Genomic DNA, 13,861 nt, shown 5'->3' on the forward strand with positions numbered 1-13,861 from the left:
TCTAACCAGGTTTGAAGGTGACACAGAAAATACTAATTTCTGCTCACACAGTATTAAAGAAATACTAATTTATGGCCAGGACAAATGGCTTTACAGTAAACGATCTTCCAGATCAGTAGCCAGATTGAATAACTGAAGAACTAAGGACTGAACAGTAGGCCTCAAACTGAAGTTGACCACTACGTGACTCTCACAACCAAGCGTTATCAGTATCCAATCATTAGTGAAATATGTATGATCATTAGTGAAATATGTATCTTGAGCAAAACATCTCATTTGCAAGAGATGTAGCTTAGATAAAGCGTTATGAGAATGGACGAACCTTTCCTTGTTTAGAAGAATAGCGTCAAGGCCTCCTAGTACAAAAACTTCCTTGGTTCCTCCTTAAGCTCTAGCCAGGATTGAGGTAGAATCCAAAAAAGGAGAATGAAACCAGATGTTTCTGCCTAACTGTCACATAAATTTGTTTGTTCAAATACAGAAGCTGGAGCTTCTTGTAGCAAAGTTGGAGACCTCACCTACGAGTGGACGCACTGCGTAGGACCTCCCAGTTGCCAGGAAAGGCTCTCCAAATCCTCGCTGCAACTAGGACTCCCCAGAGACTGCGGATCTGGATGATGGTAAAGTATTAGGGCAATTGGTGATGTACCTTTTCTTAGTCACTGTAATTGATCTTATGGAGTAATGGAGGGGTGCGCTACCTTGTTCTGTTTTATTCTTGCAGTATCATTTCACTTGTTCTCATCGCTTTAAGCAAACGTAAAATAAACATACTTCTTGGTGTCTAACCCCATCCATTGGCAGAACAATAATTAGATGCTTGAAGGCCAAGACTTTGTCTTAAGTTGTACGCTCTAGAATTTTTCTGCACTCAGTGAAATTTCTCCAGATGTGTGAGTTGAAGACAACATATTCTTAAAAAGCAGTATTTTTTTTTCCACCACAAGTCTCTAAATGGGCTGTTACTGCCATACCAATAGTCACTTTCCATTCCCTTGACAAGAATCACTGTCTAAAGTCTGAATGAGGAAGACTGCTCAGTGACAATCTAGCAGTCACGTCACAGTTCTTTAACACATCTCACTCCTCACACATCCACCCTAATCTGAAATGTACCCAGACCTCTAGATAGACGCAGTCATATCTGACAGCTAGCTAGAAGGGCTGAGTTTTTATTTCAGCTAAAAGAAAAATGCAGCCAGTTAAGAACAGACAAACAAAATGCGTGTCTTCTATATACTCTCCATAAATTTTATTCTAGAAGCTTTTTGCTAGAATCCTACACCTCCACAAACCAAACCTCTTCTTTGGCAGAGTATTACAGCAGCACATTTATTGTTAATGGAGCCTCACACACTCAGCACCTTGGGGAAATGGAGCTTTTCCCATACATTCCACAACAACTGTTGGTTAGCCAACAGGGCATCTTTCTATGCAAAACTATTATCAAGAGATTATTATCAACTCTTTCATTCACAACAATCTATTTCCCTCCCTTTTTCCAGCTACACCAGGTATTTGTACAAGCTTATCATTTCCTTTGTTTTTACTTCAATAGCAAAGCCGTCTTTACTATCCACTCTTGTTTTTCTGGTGATGAGGTTTAACTTGCTAATTGGCATACAGTCTGTCCCTCTTGTTCTGTGAGGGTCTGTCAAGCCACTTGACTCAGCAGTTTTAAAAGCACTCCCAAATGCTGGCAATGAAGGCCAGATGCAGTACTTGTGTGACACATACTTGGCAAATCAGAAATATATGCACACATCATATCAGGACAATTTGCACCTCACAGCCAAAAGAACATGGGTCAATCCAAATTAATGTCCAGGCACCCAGAAGTTTAAGAGGCTGCAAAAGGGATCAGGACATCTTGTGGCCACAAAGTCTGCTGCCTTAGCATTTCATTACGTGTTTAATACTTAGCTTCTTCCACAACAATCTGAACTGCTTTGCATTTTGGCACTGAATGAATGTGGTCGTTAGACTGGATATAAACCAAGATCGAGGTTAGGGATATCCATAAGTAACCACTTAATGCTTGTGTTGATCTTTTGAATACCAACAATAACATTTTTATTATAGGATTCATTTACTTGTGGTCCTAGTTTGGGCTTGAAAGTCTTAGCAAACTGACAGTTCTGATTTGGTCAACAAACCTGCTTGGGTCATTCACTGTTCTACCATCTATCACAGTCCTGGCTGAGGAGGTACAAGCTACAAGGCAGCTTGAGCCTTGTGCTGCTTTCCAGTTGGTGCTTCACTTCCAAATTCCTTATGGCGCTGATCTGGTAGGAATGACTTTTGATCTGTGACTGAAACTACCTTCTCCTAGCCTTTTTTGGGCAACTAGCACGGTAATGGCATCTGCCAAATCACAGACCATTACAGTATGTTACAATAACTGTGTTTCACAGTTATGCCTATATTTACCTCCAAAATAATTGTAATCTTCCAGAAGCCTCATGGCAGATGGGAGTGACTTACGTTCCTCTTGAAACCTGTCCCACTAAACATCATCTATATTTACATTTCCTAAAGAACTGCTTAAACCCATGGATGAAGCTTGACTTGTACCTGCCAACTTGTGCATTTCACCATCAAGAAATTCAGTGCCAAGAATCAAGAATAAAACCCAGTGAAATTTCCCTCTCCTCTGGCAGGCTGATCAACATGTCCCAGGATCATCTACCAAAGCATCCAAAGAACACGCTTTTCCACACAGCATATTACCGTGCTTACTAGTCACATCATTTTACAGCTACTTTCCTTAAGACAGTTCAGCACCTCCAGCACAAAGTTCCAGCCCACGTCTCAAACATCTGTGTTTTTTAACATGAAAAATAAATATTTTTTAGCGTTTCCCACTGTCCCAAAAATATGGTTTTTGTGCCGAAATGTACTTTTAAACAATTCATACTTAAAAATCATTGTGGATTTATAATCTATTATTTTAAACAGTAAAGAGAAATGAGAACAAGAAAAGAAGATCTCTCTCCTTTATAGCAAACTAATTGTATTTAGTGGGACTGTGCTAATCCAAATGACTTCTGAAAGGTTGCAAGCGTGCAGTATTTCTGCTGGGATAGCTATTTTAATCAAGTAAGAAAGCTGAAACTGTGATAATTTTCCATAAAGAGAAAAACAAAGGCTTTTTGGGTAGTATCCAAACAACTAGCAAATGACATATTCAGATTTAATTGTGTCTTGCTTATTGAGCACCACAGTTGGTTTTTCCAGGGCTGAAAGGTTTAACAGTGTTAATCTTTGTTTCTCACATCCTATTTTTTCAAGCAGCTACTAACAACAATTGCATATTAAAAAGAGAAACTTCAATAGATAGCTGGAAATTCTTGCATTAGAAATACTAAGAAACATACAGTATAGGCCACACATGCGTGGTGCACTCACACATTTTTCTGCAGAATTCTTTGCTGATCTCCAGTAGGAGATTAATAGGAATTTAGAAACTTCAGAGAAACTAGTGGGTCCAAGAGAAAGAACAAGAGCAAATTATGTTTAAGGATTCTTCATTCCTTATAGAACTTATGTTGTTTAGCAAGTCCTGATTCCCAGTTTTCTTTTTTTGCTTCTAATTACCATTGCTAGTCCAGTGTTGCCTTTGACTCGATTCAAAATGAAAACAGAAAGCATTTTTTCTTAACATTTCTCTCTTGTGCAAATCCACCAATTTAAGGGGCTGAAATGATGACCCCTCAAATACAGATAGACATGACTCCTCTACCTGTTGTTTCAATCATTGCTTTTTTATCATGAGTTAATGCAATGGTCACAGAGAGAAAAACAGCTAATTTCAAGTGAAGGGTCAGGGTGACAAAATGCTACCCCCTGAAAAGCCAGTATCCTTCCCAATGTCAAAGATTTGGTGCTGAGTTCTGAATGCAGAAGTAACCTCATGCTTTTTCACCCATAGGAAGATACAAGCAAAAATATCTAAGGAAAAAAAAAAAAAGGAAAAAAAAAAAAGGAAAGAAACAGAAGAGAAAAAAAACAACAGCATTTAGTGTAAAATACAAAGAACATTTTCAGCATTAAAAATGTATGAAGAGAAACATCAATATCAGTTCATTATGTCTCCTTCAGAAAAAAGAAAAGTACAAATGTCTTATCTGTACCTTCTTTGTAGTCTGATTTTTACATACAGCAGGATGTTTTTGTTGCAACATCAGCTTTGTTTGATCATGTAAATTTTTGAATCGTCCTTATTTGGAGGCTGAAAGGAGCTTCACTTGCTATCTACTGAACAACCAGTCTAGAATATATTCGCACTTTTTTTAAATTTTACTTTTTCACTCCAGACGAGCAACTTTTTTGGAGTGCTTATTTCTGCAGCTATTCACCAAAGCAATGATATTTTCCAAGAAAGAACCAACTGCAAAAAAATGCTCCATGTTTATGAAGTATAATTACACGCACAGAGCTCAGCATAAAACCTCATGGATCAAAACACATTAGTTCAATTATCCAAGTTTCAAGTCTGACTACAAATATCCATATGAAGATAATTATAGTGCAGCTGTCAGTTCTAAAAAGACCTGTGGTACATAATGAATTGTCCTCTTATGGTCTATGGAATGAAGGGAAACATTATTAGCCAACTTTTGTCATATACATACTAGAATAGGAAAAATTATCTCTCACTATGCCAAAAGGACTGAAAAATGATCATCTTCTAAGACAGAAAAAACACTATTTTGAGAACAGAAACTACTGCTGATTTTCTAATTTGTCGTCCCAATAATTATGCTTCCATGGGTATATCCCTTCAAGAAGTGTGCCTAGATGTGGGTTTCTAATTAGAAAGACTAGAGAATAAATCAGAAAACTCTAGAAGGAAATTAAAGCAGTATTAAGTTCTGAAAATGTTGTTAAGATCCAGAATAAATTTCACTAAGATGGAATTTGAATGCTCTTGTCATGGGGTAAAGCCCAAGGGAAACTTTATCCAGTGACTGAATCCATCTCTTATTTACAATTTTCAAACATTTTCATGAATAAAGCACTCAGTCCACTTGCAATATCGCACCCCACCTACATGTCTCTTACAAACTTCATTTTAAACTGTGTATCCTTTAGAAACTCTCTGGACATGAAGTCCAAGTTTTTAAACAACACATTTGAATCAAATGAAGTGGATGTGGGCAGACAAGTCACTTCCTTCTCCAGTGCTTCAGTTTTCCAAGAAGAAAAACAAGGATGATAACACCAATTTCACTTTTTAAAGCAAGTCAAAATCTGCAGATAGAAAACTAACAAGAAACTTCATCTCACTATTTAATCCCATTATAAATCCAGGAGACAGTCAAGTGAAATTTTCCAAGATGGGAAAAGAACCATACTAATCTTTTCTCAAAAGAACACTGGACCTTTGTTTAGAAAAGCTGACTGATTCTTAAAGCATTTTCATCAGCTCACTGAATGGCATTGCTACAACTCAGTTCTCTTCCTCAGACTGTCCGTTCTGTTGCTGATCCAGCAATGAGCCTTGCACACTTAACTCAAAGCATGTGTCCCATTCATTTTAATTGAAACTGTTCACATTTTTAGCATTTGCCATTGTTAAGCCCTTTGCTGGATCAGGAGCAGAACTGTTTAACAGACTACAGGATCAAGTCTGCTATGTTGAGTGTCGGTGTCTCAGAACCTAATAGAACAAGCAATTCTGTATCATATGAAGAGACAGAAACTCCTCTTTTGTGGATGAGATGCTATCATTAGTCACTCTTGCATAACCAACTCTTAAATTACATCTGGATTCAACAAAGGAAAATCAAACAAGATCTTTTCTACAAATGACAGTGGAACAGCTTGCAAAAGTAGTACATAAAACTGGAAAACTGCAATGGTGCTTACTATTAATTACTATCTTCGGTCACATGCAAACAATTGAAAATTATCAACCTAGTAGGACCCTTGGTTAAAAGAATATTTTTTTTTTGGCACAGGTTCTAGCAACCTCCAGACCTCAGCATAGTATAATTTTCAATCTCTGCACAGATTTTGTTTCAGTTAAGCTGCAGCCTGCTCTCGTACCAGGGAGAAGCAGAATTTGGCTGTAACATATTCTGTAAGTACAGTCAAATTAAACCCTTTGGTGTACCACATAATCACAAATAATTATTGTATGCATACTTAAAAGCATATTCTCATTATGTTCAGCACATGGAACTCCCACTAATGTTAATGGGAATTCCATGCCTGAATGTAAAAGACACCCATGTGTGTGGGTTTTGGTTCTGCTGTGTTTTGTGTTTCTTCCCCTTTCTTGACAGTTCAGGTAGACGACTTAGCCTTGGGTCTCAAAGGATCGCAGTTCAATCTGCCACTAGGTTCATGTGAGACTTCAGGCAAGTTACTTAACTCTTCTGCTGTCAGTTCCATACATCCATACATTAACAAAGACAAAACCTTTTTTTTTCTTTTTTTTCCTCCTTTCTTCCCCTTGCCCCCCTCTCTCTCACTATAGCTTAAGTTCTCATTGAAAACTGGAGTTGGTCTGCAACGTTGTTTCTGTTCGCTGTCTTGTATGAGGGGCACAGATTTTATTTGACCATTCAAACCACTATCAGTAGGGACAACAAAAAGCTAGAAATGATGCTCACGCACACATTAAAAACCTTGAACCACTGTATTTAGCTACTTATTATAAACGTCAGAAAAGATTTGCTTTAGTCTTCTAGGCTTTTAGATTTCTGCCCTTTACTTAGTAGTCTAATGTCAGTACACTTTCTGTATTACCTTACTCCTTTCAATCATTTCTTAGTAATTGTCATAGATATCAGCATATGTGCCCACAAAGACAAACTGTCAATTTTCAGCTGATTACCTAAAGGCCTGGGAGCCAGTAAGCAGGTTGCAACAAAAACCAATGACAGCACAATATGGAAAATCTAAATAAAACACACTCTTCTAGAAGTTTCATTCAGCCTGGATGGGAAAAAGACCATACTCTAATCTACACAAACTTTTATTTGGCCTCTTATTTTCTCATGACATACAACTTGAAGACATCCTGATAATAAAAAAATACACACAGGTATGCTTTGATAGGCATTCTTCCACTCTGGAACTGCAGCAAGTATCATGAACACTATTTATACTTGGAAAGAGAAAGCAAAGATCAGCCTAACATTCATGAAAACAACAGAACAGTATAGTCAGTCCTACTGGAAAGAATTTCAGAAAGCAACCTTGCTATTTGGTTAGCTTAACTCTGAAAAGCAGGATGGAAGCCAGAACAATATACATTTGCAGGGGTTTATTTTGACAATGTGTTTAGTTGTTCAGTTGCTTCAGATATTTTTCCCCTCCAAATGCCAGCTCTATTTTTTAAAAGACTAATCCCAGATATTAAACAACAACAGCTTCAAAAGTGGTACAGTTCATCTTAAAACAGTAAGCTACTGGTGGGATTGTTTCTAAGAGGGAAAGGTCCAAGGAAACTGCTGTTTAAGTTGGCAGGACGCTTCCGTTTCATAAAAGAAAAAATGTTCCTGTTATAAAACACTTCTCTTGCTAGCAAATGCTGCATACAAAGGGGCAGCTGTACTGTGCTTACCTCACGTGTGACTCTTCCGTTGTTATCAAAGTCATACAGTGTGAAGGTCCATTCTTGCCTGTTATCTTCCTCTACAGACACATCACATTGCAATTCCTAAGAAACATGCAAAGAGCAGCTGATTACCTGAAGCAAAAGGCCTGTTTGCAGAGGAGACTCTATAGAAGGAGGCTACTTGCTTTCTTCCTCCCTCCTTCCCTCTCTCATGGGAGGAAGCTTTCAGGATATGTTCCAGATAGTCCTCTGTCCACCACACAGAAGAATTCTCATCATAATAATATGATAATCTTAACTCCTTTAGGCTAGGCTTCCAGCAATCTGCAAGATACTACTTTCTACTTCAGTGTATAAAACACAAAGAAAGAAAACTGGTCCCTGAAGCTGTTAGAACATAATAAGGTTTCTCACTGAAAAGTGAGAAAGAAAACTCTGCTTAAGTCAGAAAGAGAAAGACAACAGAAACAGTCACAGTATGACGCAGGACACCATGGCCCCAGGAGCGGACATTAATACAAAACAGCACAAATCCCCACCAGTGAGACCCATCAGATGCTTGACACCCAAAGGCCACCAGCTGGCGCAGCCCAGCACGGTGCCACGGAGCTCCTGAAGCAGAGCCTGCCCAGGGGCTGGCAGGTAGCAGCAAGCCGGGAGCCTGGCCTGTACTGAGCCACGCTTCTGCTAGTGAGCATGACTTGGGGAAAGCCTGAACGAATCAATTTGTTCAAGGAAAATAATCCCCAAACCAAAACCAAGCCTTCAGTCAAGAACAAAGGATGCACTTTGACTGACTTTGGTCACCTGGGTGCAAATGGTTTGCTTTCTCTCAAGACCTGTGCAATTAGAATTATCCAGAGCCACAACAATACAATACAGAAAAGTTACAGTGCAATTAAAATGAAAGTCGCTGTATACAAGTAAAATAAACAGCTTTGAATAGCTTCAGCATGACAGAGCTCAAAATACCTGGTTGATCTTCTGACTTGAAACCAATTCCCTACAGCAGTTACCCGTCTCCCTGTCCCCTGCTGAGTTCAAAGGCAGTCTCCTCTCCGTTGCAACAAGCCCGGCTGAAAGCTGCCAAGTGCCCCACACTCTACTGTGGAAACACCGTTTCATATTACACAAACATTTCCAGCACCTTTAAAAGCCAAATCGCCTTCACCTCACATTTAGACCTCTTGTCTCAGCACTCATGTTTCAGATTCTTTTACGCCTTTCAAACATTTACCAATCTCACAGCCCCTAGCTTACATAGAAAACTTTCATTTCTAGAACAAGGGGAAAAAATATCAATACTTGGTTCCTTGCCACAGATTAATCCTTCTCTGTCCCACATTGCCTAACATAACATCTTTATGTGAGGATGTGCTCTGCTTAGTTAAGAGCCGTGGCAATCTTCCCTGCATTAGTCATGGAGCCTGGTACCAAGTGCTAACCTTTATGGCATGCCAAGAACTACTTGGGAACAAACACAGACTTTGCCGGTACGGTGGAGTTCCAGCTCTACTGGCACCAACCATGTTGACAGGTGTCCTCCAGTGTTCAAATATCAAGGCACTGTTAATTGCAATTTATCATGCCTTTCCTGTCTGCAAATGTCTGCTATTCAAAGGAGAATATAAAGTGTGCCTACAAAAAAGAGTTATCGCTTTGCAAAAAAAAGGCAGGAAAGTCACCTCCCCCTGAAGGCACACCAGCACCTAGCAACAGCTGAGCTGCCTCCTTTTAATCAGCCTAAAACAGTAAAAAATAAATTGTACCAGACTACTAAACCTGCTCTGGAGAAGGAAATGAGCGCCCAGCCATGCTGCAAGGTGGCTGCGTGGTCTTTTAAATAACAATTGAGGAATGAAAAGCTCATTACTGTGACAGGCTGACAGCACTGAAAGGCAGAAATCTGCCATGTCTGCTGGAGCGCAGAGAGATGAAAACTCGTGCTGTTTCTTGCCAGTACCAGACTATCTTTCTGTTCACCAAGACAGACAACCCTCTAGCTGGATGACAGCACATTTCAATACTCATATTTATTAAATTACTCCCTATACAAACAAAACCTGCCAACTGCTCACAATGTCTGGCAGTTTTTGTATGTCTGCAAGAAAACAGACCATCCGACTTATTGCCCCCAGGATCCTCTTCCTCCTGCCGTCTGATCAGGTGGATATCCACTGGAGCATGTGAGGGTCTTTTCACTTCGGAGGCCCAGCCACAGGAGGCTGATGGATAAGGAAGCTTTACAACTATCTTCTACATCAAGAAGATTCAACCAAGTGCAACAGTCCACACAAGTCAATCTCATAAGATCTCATAACACAAGAAGTGGCATAATAAATTGCTTCTAAAAGGATTGTAGATAGAGGATCAAAATGAACACCTCTTCTTACTGCACATTTCAGAGCCTACCAAGGAATCATCATATTCCATTTAAACCTGGAAATAAAACATACTAATCTAAAAGACCAATATCACCAACAGTAAGACACTGAGAATTGTACCATTTATACTCCACCCTTTACCTATTATCACTGGAAAGAGCTATGTACATGCACTGTTTGATCTACAAGCTATTTTTCTACCTTAATTATGTCACTACAGCAAAACTTTAGAATACAGAAAACTTACTTCAAATTTTAGTTGCTTCTTGGAACCTGCGCGTGTGTCACTTTCTTTTTCTGCTTTCTTTTCATCTCCACTGCAAACTCCATCTGTCTTCTCTGGAGGCAAAGCCACTGCAAAAAATATATTTAAGAAAAAAACATTTATAAGGAAATGTCAAAGTAGTCTTATCTTTGCAATTTTGTCATCATATATATGTGAAATTGATTTCAGCAAACCTGTGTGAGAGGATCATTACACTTGATTTGCTTTTGTGTTCACTTCACATCTAAGATAATTTCAGCAGACAATCTAGCAACAGCTTTTGGTACACAGACACTCCTATAAATATCACTAGAGTCACAGGAGGTTCAAACAGAGTATTATGAAAATGTAAGTCAGCAGAACTGTTACTGTAAATAAGTTGAATAATTTTGCAAAATATTGTAAGTATGTGACATGTTGCCAAACACATTGCATTCACCAGCAGTGACTGGAGTAGTGAAGCTGAAATGAAGTCCTCTTTCTGCTCCAGTTTCCCTCTTCAAATACACATAAACCTTAAAAGGTAACAATAACCTGCCAAAATGATTAAAGCTGTGGTTTCTTTAAAAATATGTATGAAAAAACACATTTCACCTAAATTTTAAGTTAAAACATTTGCACTTACATGATTCGGTAGTACTCATAAAAAGCATCAAAATATTATCAGCTATCAGACACATATCACAGCATATCAGCAGGTCACATATACAAGCAGCTTAAGAGACAAATGTCCAGGAACTTAATAGCTGCACCTCTGCACCTACAGAGGAACTCAGCCCTGCATATGATGAAATTCAATCTGAAGAAAATTAATTTTGTATACATTAGAGTTATGAGAATATACACAGATTTTCAACCCTAGTCTGGAACTTTTTAGATATTTTTTTTTACATCCATATACTTCTGCCAACAATACTATGGCCATACCTCATTAAGCACAGCAGTAATTCTTCTTTCTCCCCTCCAAATAAATGTTGTTAGACTGTGGACCTGCAAGTCAGTATTTTTATCTTGTGCTGCAGCATTTGCATGCAAAAAAAAAACCCTCAAATTAATCTTCCCATAAGTTTATACTCTCAGAATTTCCAAAAGCTAGCATTTCTGCCTCAGCAGTCACACTGCCACACTGCAGACACAGACTGCATTATACACATACTCACACACTGACAGACTTTGATTTCTACTCTACACATGTTGGGTTTCTCTACACCAAACATAGCTAACTGGGAAGTTCAGCTGAAGAAAAAGCTCACATCGTGACAGTTTGTTTCCTTGCCCACTTAATTTGGTGTTATCAGATGAGCAGAGATTGTTTATAATGAGGTTTTTGTAGAGTGCTTACCAAAATGAAAGCACATATGATAAACATTACGTGCATACAGAACTCTGGAGTATATCTGAAGGACCATATGTTTTATAATCACTTTGCCCATAAATGCAACTCCAGATTCCTGGAAATTCCTAGCTATGCACCCCCCCCAAACACACACACACCAACAACATCACAAAACAAATAAAAAAGGACATTTGGTTATCTCTCCTAAGTCAGCAAAGTTGCTTTATTCTGAAAACACCAGGACATGAAGATGCAACACGGGCATTCATAACTAGCAGTTACTTAACAGAGGCTCTTCCTAACTATTAACTGTGTGCCGGAATTTTGAGTGGCTCCTTCATATCAATGACCAACTCCCCACATGGACAGATTTAACCAACCTAACTGAAACACTCGCATGGGGAACTTTTACAGTCCCTCACAATCTGGCTCTAGTGAATGTGAAACAAATGAAAGCCAGTCTGGTTTGACCCTTAGCTTTGTTGGAACACTGGACAACCAATGAAGAAAAAAAATCCACCTTATCACAATTACCTTTAAGTGTACAAGGATATACATAATGTCCAAAAGACTTCTACAGGGGTCTTTTATCTATCAAGGGACAAGCATCTCAAATCTCAGCATCTCAGACTTTGGGCTAAGAGAACTGAGGAGCAGATCCTGCACAAGGTGACTGTTCCTTGCCCCAGTGCTCTGTTTATATATGGATTTTTTTCTGTTGAAGCATCTTGTGGAGCATTCACTACTACACTTTTGTGCTGCACTGAAAGCCACGTGCGTGTGCATGGAGCACCAGAGCTCTCCAGGCCATGGGGTTTTTCAGAGAGAAACGATGCCAATGGCACAGAGGTACCTTCTGAGTTCAGAACAGCCCTTCCACTGGCAAGTTTAATAAACCTTCTGGATGTACAGTATGCGTGTTCAGATAGGAAGCTTTCACTTTAATGTATAATTTATGTAACAGAGGAAAAATGTGCTCTGACAAATTAGTCTTCTCAAAAAACAAGAGTTCAACTATTGGGAAAGGAAGAAGATACTTCTTGCAGTACGCTCCTTGAGAGAGTTTAAATACTGTATGCCAGAAATTATCCTCTTTGAGCTTTGCTGACCTTTGATCTGAAGAACTCATTGGCCTTGCTGCTCCAGGGAATTATCCTTTGAAATCAGTTATTCATTTTGGAGCTCAGATGAAATAGGGGAATCTGGTGATCTCATCCTGATGTCAAGTTTCATTCAGCATAGAAAAATGAAGTCTAAATGAGGAAATTTTAAAGGAGAATATGGAGGTATTAAAGTAATATTTATGAGTGATCAAATAATGTGCCTGCCTGCATATCCTTGTGTGCCGTATCCAAATCCAATGAACATATAAAAATATATAGATTAGAATGCGACTGTTTTGTCCAAGAAGCAAAAATATTTGGTATTTTGCCTCTATACTTAGTTTCAACTATTAACATGCTCTCAATTTCATGAAGGATACAAACACATGCTGAACCTACTTATAAATGAAATGAGAATGTCTTCCTGGGACAGTTGAAACTGGCAGCCTTTAAACAGAGATCCACCAGTGAGCTGCATGCCAAGGTTCAGCTGTATTCACAATGTGAACTTCCTTTCAGCTCTGCCAATGATATCAAATGAGACCAGACAAGATTGCTATCTCAAAAGAGCGTGGAGAATTAATAGACTGGTGTTTCCAAAGTCTAGGCCATCAAAAATAGGTCCACATACAAAATATCTGTGCAAAAATACTTACCTACCTCCCCACTCAGATAACAAGTCCTGACAGAAAGAACGCTCTGTATAGATTAATATACTGAGAAGCCTACCCTTCTTGTAGTGGGAATCCACAGCCGGAGAAAAAATACATATATTTATTGCTTCTTGTGGGAATAACCATATGCTCTCAAAAACAATGTTCCCTAACAGAATGTTTCATGAATTGAAATACTGCATATGTTTTCTTTATGATGTTCTCTTTTCTTGTTCATTATTAATGGTCTTGTATTCACTTCTATAACCTTAAGACACTATAAAAATGCGTCTGGACAATATTTGAAATTGGAAAGACAATAAAGGAAAAATATTAACTTGGAAAAATTGTGAAATACCATTCTTTCATGAAAAACAAACTGACTGGCTTAAGTGTACTAGCAGATGTTTCTCTCTAAGATTGTTAATTACTACCACACAATTGCTCATAATTGAGGGGGGGAGGAAGAGAGGAAGAGAATGAGCACCAGTTTAAAAGTATAAAGGCTTATCCTTTAAGTTAAGTCTTTTTTTTCAAAGATTTATTCATT

At 38.6% G+C, this 13,861-nt stretch overlaps 1 protein-coding gene across 4 annotated transcripts in view; it reads right to left on the reverse strand.

Moving 5' to 3' along the window:
* NKD1 (NKD inhibitor of Wnt signaling pathway 1) overlaps positions 1 to 13,861 on the reverse strand; it is a 137,790-nt gene that overhangs the window by 15,254 nt on the left and 108,675 nt on the right. For all 4 annotated transcript variants that reach the window (XM_085234890.1, XM_085234888.1, XM_085234889.1 and 1 more), the window contains 2 exons: positions 10,202 to 10,308; positions 7,577 to 7,672 (listed from right to left, as the gene is read on the reverse strand). In XM_085234890.1, coding sequence (XP_085091016.1) covers positions 7,577 to 7,672; positions 10,202 to 10,308 — 203 coding nt within the window. The remainder of the gene's footprint in view (positions 1 to 7,576; positions 7,673 to 10,201; positions 10,309 to 13,861) is intronic.

This window comes from Meleagris gallopavo, chromosome 13 (assembly GCF_905368555.1).
Source record: "Meleagris gallopavo chromosome 13, MGAL_WU_HG_1.1, whole genome shotgun sequence".
NCBI lineage: Eukaryota > Metazoa > Chordata > Aves > Galliformes > Phasianidae > Meleagris > Meleagris gallopavo.